Source organism: Lytechinus variegatus, chromosome 11 (genome assembly GCF_018143015.1).
Source record: "Lytechinus variegatus isolate NC3 chromosome 11, Lvar_3.0, whole genome shotgun sequence".
NCBI classification, from domain to species: domain Eukaryota; kingdom Metazoa; phylum Echinodermata; class Echinoidea; order Temnopleuroida; family Toxopneustidae; genus Lytechinus; species Lytechinus variegatus.
In genome coordinates this window covers 34,090,863-34,103,802 of record NC_054750.1, presented here as the reverse complement: position 1 = coordinate 34,103,802, position 12,940 = coordinate 34,090,863, and the positions used below count along the sequence as shown (strand labels likewise).

Here is a 12,940-nt window from a genome sequence, read left to right as displayed (position 1 = left end):
GTAAAATGCACTTATTTCATTCCCGATAGGAAATGAATCAATGGATATTAAAAAATTTGTATAATGGCCGATTTTTTTTAAATTTGTCTTTCTATCCCTTTCTCCTCACTCCCATTTTCTCTCTCTCCTCCCCTCCCTTTCCTGTCACTGCCTCCCTCCCTCTCTCTTCCACTCCCCACGAGACTCCCCATCTCTCTTTCCCTCAGTCTCTCCTCCTCTTTCTCTCCCTTTGGCTCTGCATATCTCTCATTGCAAAGAAGTATTAATTTAAAGTGTAACATAACATAATCAGGGAAGGTAATTACAAATACGTCACGAGAATTACGACCATACGTAATAATAATAATAATACAGTGCATAATAGAGTAAACGAAAAATGATTAAAAGATCACACCTCCATTTACGAAAATGTGCAGATAGTTTACTTCTCTTCTTTTTAAGAGAGAGAGAGATTCTGTATTCATGGTATTCTATTTCTTTGTTACTCATTGTGTCAGGTGAATAAAAAGTACTAATCGCTTTATTTTGAATGCATAATGCTTTTACTCTGCATAAAACCTGTTTTGCCTTCAGCAAGCTATTCCTGTAGGTTTGAAAAGTAGTTCCGTCACACTACAATTAACACGACAGTTAATACGACTCACATGACAAATGTGTGACTCGTATGCAAGGAGTTTACTGACATGGCAGTGCAAAATGCACCGCTTCTCTCTTGTGACATGCACTTTTCCCTAAGAGGTGGTGTCAAACTATTCCTATAACTTGTTTTTAATTAATCAATTTTGCTCCTAAACTATAGCCCATTTTTATGCACACGGAATCAAACAAAAGCCAATCAAAAGCAATTGCTAATTTGTTATGTATCTGATTTTAACGACAGGAAAAAATTGAATCAACGGATCTGCAGAAAAAATAAGATTTTCAATATTTACTCTTGTTTCTTGTACAATAGAATGCAATGCAGGCGAGTTTGGGGCTAGTTGTACTGAGACATGCCATTGCGTATCAGGCGAGTGTGATCGTTTTACTGGAGTCTGTATAGGAAGCTCTGCTCTTTGTCAACCCGGATGGACCGGAAGTAATTGTCAGGGTCAGTAAATTTGGAGAGAAAAAAATACATTTTTTTTCAGTTCATTTCGTTTATTTACATTTTAAAACATTTACAATTTTTGGTAGGCCTACATTTCTAAAAAAGGAAACAGGGTAATATTTTACAAGAGTTATTAATATCATTTATATAGACTATGAATAAAAGTGGGTCCAGTACTCCAGTAGGCTGCCTTGTGGGAAAACCCCAATTAACATTATGTAGAGAAGAATTTGGTTCATTTATGCTATAACGAACTGTTTAAGATTTGTGAGGTAGTTTCGAAATCACTCCAAGACCTTTAAACTTTCTTGCCAAATTTCTTGGCCCTTCAAATAGAAAAGAGGGGGGTTATGTCAAATGCGAGTGGTGTGGGTCTGCGCTGTACACAAATACCTCCAAGATATTGGCTGGGACACACCGCTTTTTATATTATTTAAAAAATATGCAATTAAGGGTCACTTCTAGTGGCAGTACGAAGGTTCATGGTTGGATAGTAAACTTCCAGGAGATCGACTTTTTATACCCAGAGACACCCTGTGCTTGGTTTAATAAAAAAACAGTTTTATGTGCGATTCCAAACGACTTTTAAAGCGAGCAAACGTTTACTGGAATGGATCGCACCATTTTCCTCACCTGGGTTGAGTGCACCACAGTATGGAAAAACTCACATTAAAAATGGAGCAAGCGACTTTGAATATCGTAATGCTGATTTAAAATGTCGATCCTAACGTCAATTTTTACTCCTGTACAGAATGCATCCCTGGAAGGTTTGGACCAAATTGTTCAGGTGAGTAAGGCTCTATACATCTTGCAAGTCACGCATAGCATTAATCTTGGAGATGGCATGTTCTTATCTACACCCCATGTCTCTGTAATTTTGCAACACACTGCTACCGATATACACACCACCACCCTGTAAAACCATTCAAATATCTTCTCGGGTGCAAAAATATTGGATCCAAGACGCATTATTTCTACAGTGGAAATGCAAATGCGGCCTATCTGAAGGTTAAAGAGTATACCAAATTGTATACTGATATGAAGGGAAATAAAACAGCGAAGTTTGGTTTGATTACAAATCAATGTACTAGTATATTTCATAAGTTGTAATCAGTCAAACGTCATTTTATAATTTAAAGGTACGGTTCTGATAGAAAATACGCCAAAGAATGAAGGTCAGCCCAACATCCGATTTACTTGCCACAGAGTTGGTGAGGAAGAGTATTCGTCGTTAGCACAGCCAATCGTACGTCTCTACAGGATAAACGATGGGTCAGGGCAGTTGTCCGATGACGGGATCTGGAGACTTGGAGATAGTCAGCAAGAATCCTCAACTACTGATGTATTTCAAGTCGATCATGTAACAGCGGAAGATATGTTTGTTTGCATCATCTACGATGTCAATAATTACAGAAGTGACATAATCCATGCTGACCTTAACAGTAGGTATCTCAGTCTTCACAGGAGCATGATTCCGATTCTACCACAATCAAACCCAACTACAGATTACAGAAACTATCAATATATACATTTTGCCTTTCCATTTTGATTCATACCAAGATCTTCAGTTGGTAGACCGCGAGGTAGCACGATACAAACTCTTGATCAGAGTTATAGATAAGCAAGACTTTTGTTCTTTTTAGGACATGTAGGCCCACTTTTTTTACTAGGGGAGCGAGTTAGCTCAGTCAGTTAAGCGTCTGCCTATTGAACCAAATATCATTGTTTTGAGGCCACCCCGGACGGATGACTGAAGCCTCTGTTCGTTGAAAATAATAATAATGATACTAAGTAGTAGTAATGATAATAATGATAAATAATATAATCATACACATAATGATAATAATAATGATGATGATGAAATATTCTACAGCACATAAGGGGAAAAATGAAAAGGGCCAAAGAAAAATATCAAAGGCCTATAAAAGGGCATTGGGACTAATCAGTGTAGCATCCAGGGTCATGGCTTTAGATAAATTTTAGCTTTTTGGTTTACAAAACAGGCATTTGCTTTGGTTAATCTATTATTTGAAGATTTTTTCAGAAGTTCTTATGTTTTGTTTCACCAAGTTTTACCTCAGTTGAAAAGGGCGCCTTTGATCCAAGAGACAACCCAAACTTCAATCACACTGACTTGGGATGAATGGATGGCAAGGGAAGACATTGGTGATCCTCCACTAATTGGTTACAACGTCTACTACAAGGAAGAAGCTCTTGACTCTTTGCCATGGATCCAATTCGATCGTGAAAACGATACGGAAGCTGCAGAAAGGGCTGATGGGTTGGACCCGGATACTGATTACATATTTGCTGTCTCTGCAGTGCGAGAAGGTCAGGGCGGAGAAGGTCCCTTGAAAAAGGCTTCTGCAAGTACTAAATGTTTGCGTAAGTATGGACACCAACAATTATTTGAATATATAGGGTAATCTGTTAACCAATGTTATTCTAGATTTACTTTATCAATATCGGTCATGGCGGCTCAGTGGTAGAGCGTCCGACTTATGAACGGGAGGACGTGGGTTCGATCCTCGGCCGAGGCGTACTTGACTTAAGACTCATAATAGTATAATAGATTGGAGAAGGGTAATAATAACATTATAATGTTATGCAGGGCCCGCTGGTAGAGCAGTTTCCTAAATGAAGTGGCTACCCCGGGTAAATAAAACAATATTAATATTATCACTTATTATTATCCCATCATCGTTCTAGTTTAGTAGTTGGTTGATGTACGTAAATGTTAAGAAAAATAGAGGTTCAACTCGGCACCTTTAATGGTAAAACCCGATATTGTACACGGGGCACGTCTAAAAGTACGACTTCACACCTTCCGTGCAGGAGAAGTGCAAGGTTCAACCTTTAAAGTTTCTCCCAGACCAGGAATGTATGGAATTGAACAAATCTTTAAGTGTCCTGGTTAAGAAAGTGCTATGGTCTTGAACGGAACAACAAAAAGGGCAATGGACTGTAATCTCTCTCCTCTACAGTTCATTTCGATCCTAGGCATTGCAAGTCGGCTTTAAAAAGAAAATGAAGACATTTGTCTATGGCAACTCATACGTTTTCTAAGGACTGCCGCAGTATGTATCTACAGGGACAGTCAGTGAACCATCTTCGCCCGAACGAATTCTCAAATATCAACATCTATACCATGGTCATGCTGGTTGAGATTTCATTAGATTTTATCTTAATAACCTTACTATATGCAAACTGGTATATTGACCACGCTGATATGGAAGTGATGGGCATTTTCTCCTCTGGAACAAGGAAACGAAAGACGAAGTTGTTCAGGAGCGAAGGCTCTTACCCGCTTTTTAACAAAATGACATCTTGGCGTCGTTTCTTAAAACTTACCATTTAATAATATCCATAATCTTCGTCTTAATAAGATAGATATAAATAGATATAAGGTAGTTTTCGCAGTGCAACGCAAAACACTTTCAAGAACAAAGAGGATGCATTGTCAAATCGTGACAATGAACAACAAAGACATCATGTCGAAAATTGATTAAACAAATCAGCAGAGTCGTCTTGGAATCTGGACAAACGACATAATTGCATTTTTTCGTCAGCTCCAAACATGGATCGAACTGCTATTCTGGTTCTCCAATTTTCGCTTAAGACCTTCCAGCTGTCCTTTGTCATTACTTGGACGGGCATTTTCAATACATTTACTGTGTTCTTGAATTCGTTCTGTGTCCCGGTTCGAAAATTCCACTATTGATAACATTATAAGCTATGCAGCTTATGAGATATTCGATAAACCAACGTAACCCTTCCTAAGATCATGTAAGCTGTACGATATCCAAACGTATTCTTTCATAATTTCTTTCGATAGTTAAACCTGTGCATTTTGCGAAACATGTGACTATTAAGGGGGTATATGAACGTTACCCAGAATGGGATGAATGCGTGGTCAGGGTACAGTAGCATAAAATTTACTATTGTATCTTTCCCATCTAATTGTAACTACCATGGCAACACTACTAAGCACCCAATCAGAGTCAAGAATTCCACTAAAGATACCATTGGATGACAAAGTTAATATAATGGTAACTTTTTGGCAACGGGCCCAGGTCAATATTGTTATATCATGGTTATTCCTAGAGCAATGGCTACCAGGATGAATTGTCTACGAATTATATTCATTTCATTGTTCTAAAAGGGTACGTTCTTGGTGTATGTGTCAAATTATTTGTTATTTATATGGTTTTGCCCTATCATTCAAGTATGTCCCTTTTTTTCGAGCCGATACAGTGATTTAATAAATTTGCTACAAAAGATGTTTAATTGTTATTACTTATATTATCATCTTGTTTTAATGGAATATATCATCGTTGTCTGTTTTGCTTCTTTTTTTCGCTATGGAATTATAGCCCCCACCGGAGTCGTTTCTCATGTCACGGCCCATCAAGTCTCTTCTCCAGATGAACTTCTTATTACGTGGCAGGTAAGAGAATAGAAGACTGAAAAGTCATTCCCGATCATCTCTAATCATATACTGTTTGTTACTTGAATCTTATTTATGAGTGTTTGATCCACTTCCGCTCCATCAGATCATTGACAAGGTTGAGCAAAATGTGAGCGCTTTTTTTCAGTACTTTTACCATTTTGCACCTGGGGAATTTCGATATCAAGTTTTCTCATATTTCAAAACATTCTTATTTTACATCGGATTTTATGAAATATTCAGCTTTGTGCTTGTTTGATTTGTTTTACTGATATTGATTCAAATCAATAAGTTTTTGAGGTGGACTTGACCTTTAAATGTGAAATGCGTGAAGTGAGTGTAAGCCAATCACTGAGTTAGAAAAACAACAGTTTCATATTTGTTTGTTATTTTCGTATTTGTTAACATTCAAATTTACCCTGTCCAGTAATAAAGAAATCCCCCATACTCTACTGAGACATGGTTGAAAGTTTAATCTTAGCCTGATCACTGACCTGTTGTCTTCGACTTTAAATTAAGGTGTCAGAGCTAGTGAAGTTACGATATCAGAGATGGTGAAAACCCGAGGAACTGCTCCTTCAAATCAAATGGCAAGACTCAATCAATATAAAGTTAAAGCTTGCTACCTATTATCATTTTCTTAACTGTGCACTATAATTTGCTCCGAGTAGGATCTTGTAATGATATAGCAAGTGAGTCAGGCATACCAGGGCTCCGTAACACAATTATTAGTGATTAATCGCTGATTTGAAAGAACAAATCTGATCGGTTACTATACCACGGTCACATTTGCTACGGCCGCCGTAGATTTTAAAATTTCTACGGCGAGTAGCAATTCTACGGTCGCCTCAGAATTTCCACGGCCACTTACTCTAGCGGTCACATATGTTACGGTCGCCGCACGGCGTATTTTTTGATTTATGGAGAAAAGAAATCTGCGGCTGACGTATGTCCTTGAAATCATGACGTACGGTCGCCCTAGGGCGACCCTGCGCTGGCCGTAGGTTTTTGACAAATACTACGGCAGACGCAAGGTGGCCGCAAGGCGCCCTCACGGCGGCCGCTGGGGGACTATACAGTGAGATATACCATCATGATATTTTACATTAGACATTTCATTTCAGAAAGTTTTCAAAGTGTCGCACCATGCCCATGCGCGTATCCTGGGCGGGAGGGAGGGGGGTTCGGGGCCCGGGACTGGGTAGGCGAAAAGGGGGCGCCATAAAGAGGGAGGAAAGAAAGGGAAAGAACGGGAGATAAAAAGGAGGGGGAAAGAAGAGAAAGAGAAAAGGGAGAAAAGAAAGAGAGAAGGAAACAAGAAGGGAAAAGGAGAAAAGGGGAAAGGGGGAGGAGTAATAAAAGTGCTGGGGCGCCAAATTGATGTTCGACTTAGGAAGGGGGGTCGCCAAATTAATGTTTGATACTGATCTGAATATTATACGATCAGTAATGTTCGGCCTAGGAAGGGGGGGGGGGGCAAATTCGACCTTTGTGGTGATTCCCGCTCGCATCGAATGTTTAGTTAGATGACATCATGTTAATGATTACCAAATTATTACCTTAATTCCGTAGAATGTCTAGTTTTGGAACGGAATATAATCGAATAATTTTTAAGTGCCCATCCTGATCATGATTACCAATAATGCTTACAATTTCCAAACTGTGGGTCATTTTGGAATATAGACAATCATCAGCTAACCCTGACAGATAGATAGATACCCATCCTGCTCATGCTTACAAAACTTATCAGAATATTCTATTTTCAGGTCTATACACAAGCTATCAAAAATCGCGTTCGCATTATTTATTTGGACTTATGAAATAAATCTCCCTTAACCATGTTGTTTGTATGAATAAAGTTAAGATGTTAATAAACACGTTTGTCTTAAGTAAGAACTACACCATAGGAAACAACAACAAAAATCAGCATTTAACTCCCATGATAGTAATAATAGTAATGATAATGATAATAACATCATATTTTACCCAAGTTAGCCGCTAGTGAAAGGGCAATATCTGTGCTTCCTGGTCACATTTGTTTTGTTGGTATTACAGTATATCATATTCATGGATAGTTTGCTTTTTATTAAGTCATAATTAAAAAAGTTGTCTGCAGTTGTCCTTTTTCATGTGATTATGAAATAAGATAATTCAACATGCATTTAAGGCACCTGTTTGCCTGACGAGGAGGGGGTCACCATTTTTTTCCGAAAAGTACACATGCATATGGGCCAAAATTATAGGGCGGGCCCCCGAGGTGCAAAATTCTGAATACGCGCCTGGTGGCTTCCGAGCAGATAATACAATAGGAGAAGGGGAAAGGAGGGAAGAAAAACACGAGGGCAGCCGCACGGCCACCGTACGCTCAACGTACGGCCGCCGTAGACCGTTCTACGCCATGCCTACGGCTAGTCTAATTTCTACGGCGAGCGTAGAAAAGAAAAAATGTTATAACTCCGAGTTAAAATTCTACGGCCACCCCTACTGCCTGTAAAAAGTAGGAATCCGCCGTACGTCGACCCTGCGGCCACCGCAGATTTTCTGCGGCCGCCGCAGAAATCTCTCGAATTTATGTATCTACGGCCGCCGTAGAGCATATGTGACCAAGGTATTCCACGAAGAAAAATGCGCATGCAAGGATGATCTTGATAGCCCGGGGAGGCACTCGACCAAAAACGTGGTGGGGTGTGCCGCGGGCGAGACAAAAACGGGGGCCTTGGAGCGGGCTTATTGTAAAAAGGAGGGTCCTCGGAGCGGGCTTCGGAACTACAAATGTTTGTGAAAACGGGGGTCCTTGGAACGGATCGCCAGCGTGTGAGTGCGTATGCATCCCTACGGAACGGTCATTCGTGCATGATGCAGCTTGCGCGGCCTCCCTAGGTGCGCTCGCGGAGAGCTGAGGCGATGATCGGACAGCGCTCTGCGGTGCTCATTGTAGCAGATCAGTGCGATCGGAACGGCGTAACGAAAAAAATGCGAAGCTTTGGAGCGGATTTCTTCTTCTTTTTTCTTGATAAGAAGAAAATGCTATGCTTTGGAGCGGCTTTCTTCTTTTTCTCAACAAGACAAAAATGCTATGCCTTGGAACGGAAATTTGAGTGTAAAAATTGGGGTCCCCTCCGCGGGACATACCCACTATGCATTATATAGTGAGTGCCCCCCCCCCCGGCTTGATAGGCCATTTCATTTATCGATTAGTCGCTAACCTTTGTTTTACGGAGCCCAGATAACGTTTTAAACTATTTCATTCTCCTTTGCGAAGTTGCCAACATCAGGTGCTAATTGTCGAAGTGGTATGGCAAACATATCGATCTACTTCTCTACTGTGAATCACGTCTCTCTTGTCGAGTCGGTAAAGATACCGTTCAGTGATACTACTGAAACTCATTACCTGGACTCGGTCCTACCTGATACCCAGTACGCGATCTATATCACATTATGGAACAAAGACGCCGAAGGCCCATCAAGCCAAAGTTCATTAAGGATGACATCTCAACGACAAACAAGTATGAATATTTTCATTATCACAGTAATAATACCTAAGCCTTTTCGAGGCTGATTTTTGTTCTTTTGTTCAAATTTATTCACTTCAAAGTATTTTCTCAAGAGTTCTAAAGTTTAGCGTTTAGGTGATGTATTTTTGAATTGTCTAGAATTAATGATAGGTCAATAGATTCGAATTTCTGATCCGATAATAATTTTAATGATGGTAATGATTACTAATAACAGTAATAACGATAAAAAGAAATAATGATTATACTGATGATTAACTCTTAACATGCCACGCACACTACTAAACCAATGCCACAGTGCTAATCCGATGCTAATCCCCTGTGCCAGCCACAAAACCCCCCTGTGCCACATTGATTTTGGGATCGCGAGTCGTATTCACTCCTTCCAATAGTCATGATTACAATTGCTTGTAACTCTCTAACGATTAGTTTATCCACAAAATATTGTTCAGTAAAGTTGTAGGAAATTTCATACCCCTTATAATGATGTCATCATTGTGTGGATTGGTTATTATCTTTACCGCTAAAATATGAGTTGTATCAAGTAGTTCCATTTTGTGGAGTGTTTTGTATGGATCAAAAACCTAGACCTCTCTTCTCTCTCAGAGGCGGAGCCATATCTTGTAAAAAATGTAGAAATACTCGAAAAAGTCGAATGTAAACCGCGTAAGTTTATCTGTCAGAAAGAAGAGTTCACACTGCACACAATAGTGCTAATTACGGCGTGCATGCGATGCGCAATACAATGCAAAACGGCGTAACAATGATTGTTATTCCGAATGTGCGCAGTCATGCACGAAGCAGGAGAGGGTAGGAAACAATGCAAGCACAAAGCAATCAATAGTAGGCGTGCGAGCACGAGTTTGGCATGTTATAGTAGGATACGTAGCGTGCACGAAGCACTCAATGAGTTAATAATGATAGTAATTATTTTAATGATTAAAGTAATAATAATTACAGAAATGGGCCTTAATGTAGCATGGTTATCATAATGTGTTTTTTTTTCTATTTGTATAGGTGCTGTTCCGTGGGTTACATTTGGTGTTACTCTAGCTCTCCTTCTCGCTTCTCTTGGCACTATCATATTCTTATGGTAAGAAAGTTTTATACACTGTAAAAATGAAGTGCTTATTTAGCACTTACAGTGCTTGTATAGTGACTGCACTACGAGTGCTGATTTTCTAGTTCAAATTTAAACTAAAAAAAAATCAGCACTCGTAGCTGTGCAGTCACTATACAAGCACTATAAGTGCTAAATTAGCACTTCATTATTACAGTGCAAAACAAAATAATGGATGTTTGACAGTATGTATAAACAAATTTTTTTACGGTACGCCGTACGTGAAGTCCCCGAAGTGAAAGTGTGTAGAGTTTGGAATGATTACTGACAGGCGAGAATTAAAGTGGATGTTCAAAATAGAGTACCTCTTTCGGAGGGTATAGTCCTTAAAAGGACTGTAAACCAAAAAGAATTTAGCTTTGAGCAGTAGGCAACATAATGGGTTTGAGTACAAGGCTAGCGAGCGGGGTTGTAGAACTGGAGGGGATGAGAAGACTAGAAGTTTCGGGCAGGTTAACTGTCCGTCTTCAGGAGACCCAGTAAAACGTTGATTCGAATATAAGGAGAAAATCAAACGAGCACAGCACTAAAAATTTCATCATAAGTCGATATAAAATAAGTAAAGACATTTGTTTTCATTCCCCAAAACAGTTTTATTCACAACAATGTGATTAAGTGATTAAGCAAGTGAGAGAGTCGGATGTTGCTAATCACTGCAGTATTTCTTTTGTATATCTTATTGTTTGTATTTCGTATTTCATTTTTAAATGTAGATTGACAATGATGTGACGCCTATGTTTAAACAATTGCAGTTCCATACGTTCAAGTGGACATTGAATCTTGTTTTATACTGTGATGAGGAGAAGATAAAAATCTTTAATATTTCATACAATGAAATACAAAAGAAACAGTGAGTGGATGATCACTTACCTCATTTCATACTGACCAGGATGTGCACATACCTTTGGTGAAATTATGCAAAACTGTACAATGCCATAACTTTCTTATTTGGCATTCAATTTCGATCAACTGATTGTTGGGGTGGACTTGTCCTTTAATATTTCCAAGACGTATTGTATTCTGTTTCACACCTCAGTACCAAATATTCAAATGTCTTTGATGCAAATACTTGATATGGGTAGCTGAGTACCTGGAAATCCTCGTAGGTTCAGAGGGCTTAAAGGTTTTTTTTTTTACAAAGGTCAATGCCATTTGCAAAAGTACTTCGAATTTCCGTTAAAAAAAATCTGACAAATTAAAAAAGGGTATAATCATAGGTTACTGACATTACCTGAGGCAACCACTAAATCAAAATTCTGACACCTCCCCACAGAAGGGGGAGGGTGCCTTAAATTCGATCAAGGGCACTCTGTGCACCCCCTCCCTTTCAGGACGTTAGTGATTGGTAGACGCGAGTTCTTTTGCCGATTAAACGTATTAAATTCGAACTTACAAGACTGACGGTTGAGTTCATACCATGAAGCCTTAAAATATATGCCCTCATCATAATCGGATAGTATTTGTTTTCTCTAGATTTAAAAGCAAATCTCTTGATTCGGATAATTACATCGCCATTGCCCAATCCCTAATTCTGCATCTTGCTCTTTGCAGGAGAAGACTCAAAACCAATCCCGCAACTCCGAAGGCAAACAAGACAATCCAAGAACAACCGCCTTACGAGAACCCAACATTTGAGGAATCTCTTATACACACCTATGAAAGCACGATACGTATGGACCCAACGACAGACATTGATTACATTAATGTCAAGTGAATATTTGAGGAAATAGAACCATGTGTGGTTTGAGGGTGGGACTTTAGGGACTGAATCCTCCCCCCAAAAAATCGTTCAAGCCCTCCCCCCAAAAAAATCGTCCAAAAATAAATATCTTATGTAGGCCCTCTACACATATATATGTTTTGATTAATGTAGCATTCAATTTATGTCGTACTCTAAGATCAAAGTTTTTTACTATTCAAATTCGAACATTTTCTCGCTCCCTAGCTCGCAAAATAACCTCTAAATATGCAGAAAACATTTACGCTCTCATAAAGTGCGAGTATAGGAAGTCGATGATCCTCTGCAATATAGAAAACTGCCTTGTAACTTTCTTTTTTTCAAATTAACCTCTCTCTATAGTTCACCCATCACGAAAATAATGCCATAAAATTGACGTTTTAATTCTAATAACATTATAAATATAGCTTGCAAAAGAATACTACCCAATGATAAGCCAAGAAGCTATAAAAATGAACAACATAGTGAATTTGTTTTGTTTAATTTTGTGACACAGTGCGAAAATCTATGGAAGCTTAAAAGTGCCACCGAGATGTTGAGATAATTATCTTGGGAAGTCGACATCTTGATAGCAAAATATAAGATGACGAGATCCTGGATCTCATCATGTCGACATCTTTTAGAAGAGATGATGAGATGACAACATCCCGGATGTCATCATGTCGATATCATTTAGAAGAGATGATGAGATGACAAGATCCCGAATCTCCTCATGTCAGCATCTTTTAGAAGAGATGATGAGATGACAAGATCCTGGATCTCATCATGTCAACATCTTTTAGAAGAGATGGTGAGATGACAAGATCCTGGATCTCATCATGTTGACATCTTGTAGAAGAGAAGATGAGATGACAAGATCTCGGATCTCATCATGTCGATATCTTTTGAAGAGATGATGAGATGACAAGATCCCGGATCTCATCATGTCAACATCTTTTAGAAGAGATGATGAGATGAGAAGATCCCGGATCTCATCATGTTGACATCTTGTAGAAGAGATGATGAGATGACAAGATCTCGGATCTCATCATGT

The 12,940-nt window shown here is 39.0% G+C and overlaps 1 protein-coding gene across 1 annotated transcript; it reads left to right on the top strand.

Moving 5' to 3' along the window:
• The first annotated feature begins 2,246 nt into the window (after positions 1-2,246).
• Positions 2,247-12,002, top strand: LOC121424345 (receptor-type tyrosine-protein phosphatase mu-like). The gene is made up of 6 exons (XM_041619996.1): positions 2,247-2,532; positions 3,161-3,475; positions 5,464-5,537; positions 8,800-9,043; positions 10,067-10,142; positions 11,721-12,002. The coding sequence occupies exons 1-6, from the start codon at positions 2,466-2,468 to the stop codon at positions 11,881-11,883; spliced, it is 939 nt and encodes a 312-aa protein (XP_041475930.1). The 5' UTR covers positions 2,247-2,465; the 3' UTR covers positions 11,884-12,002.
• The last annotated feature ends 938 nt before the right edge of the window (positions 12,003-12,940 follow it).

What these genes read in the sequence shown, in the direction of transcription:
- LOC121424345 (XM_041619996.1), top strand. Translation starts at nt 2,466, where the DNA reads ATGTTTGTTTGCATCATCTACGATGTCAATAATTACAGAAGTGACATA. An exon ending in GACATCTCAACGACAAACAA is followed by an intron (nt 9,044 to 10,066) that starts GTATGAATATTT and finishes CTATTTGTATAG; the next exon opens with GTGCTGTTCCGTGGGTTACA. An exon ending in GGCACTATCATATTCTTATG is followed by an intron (nt 10,143 to 11,720) that starts GTAAGAAAGTTT and finishes TGCTCTTTGCAG; the next exon opens with GAGAAGACTCAAAACCAATC.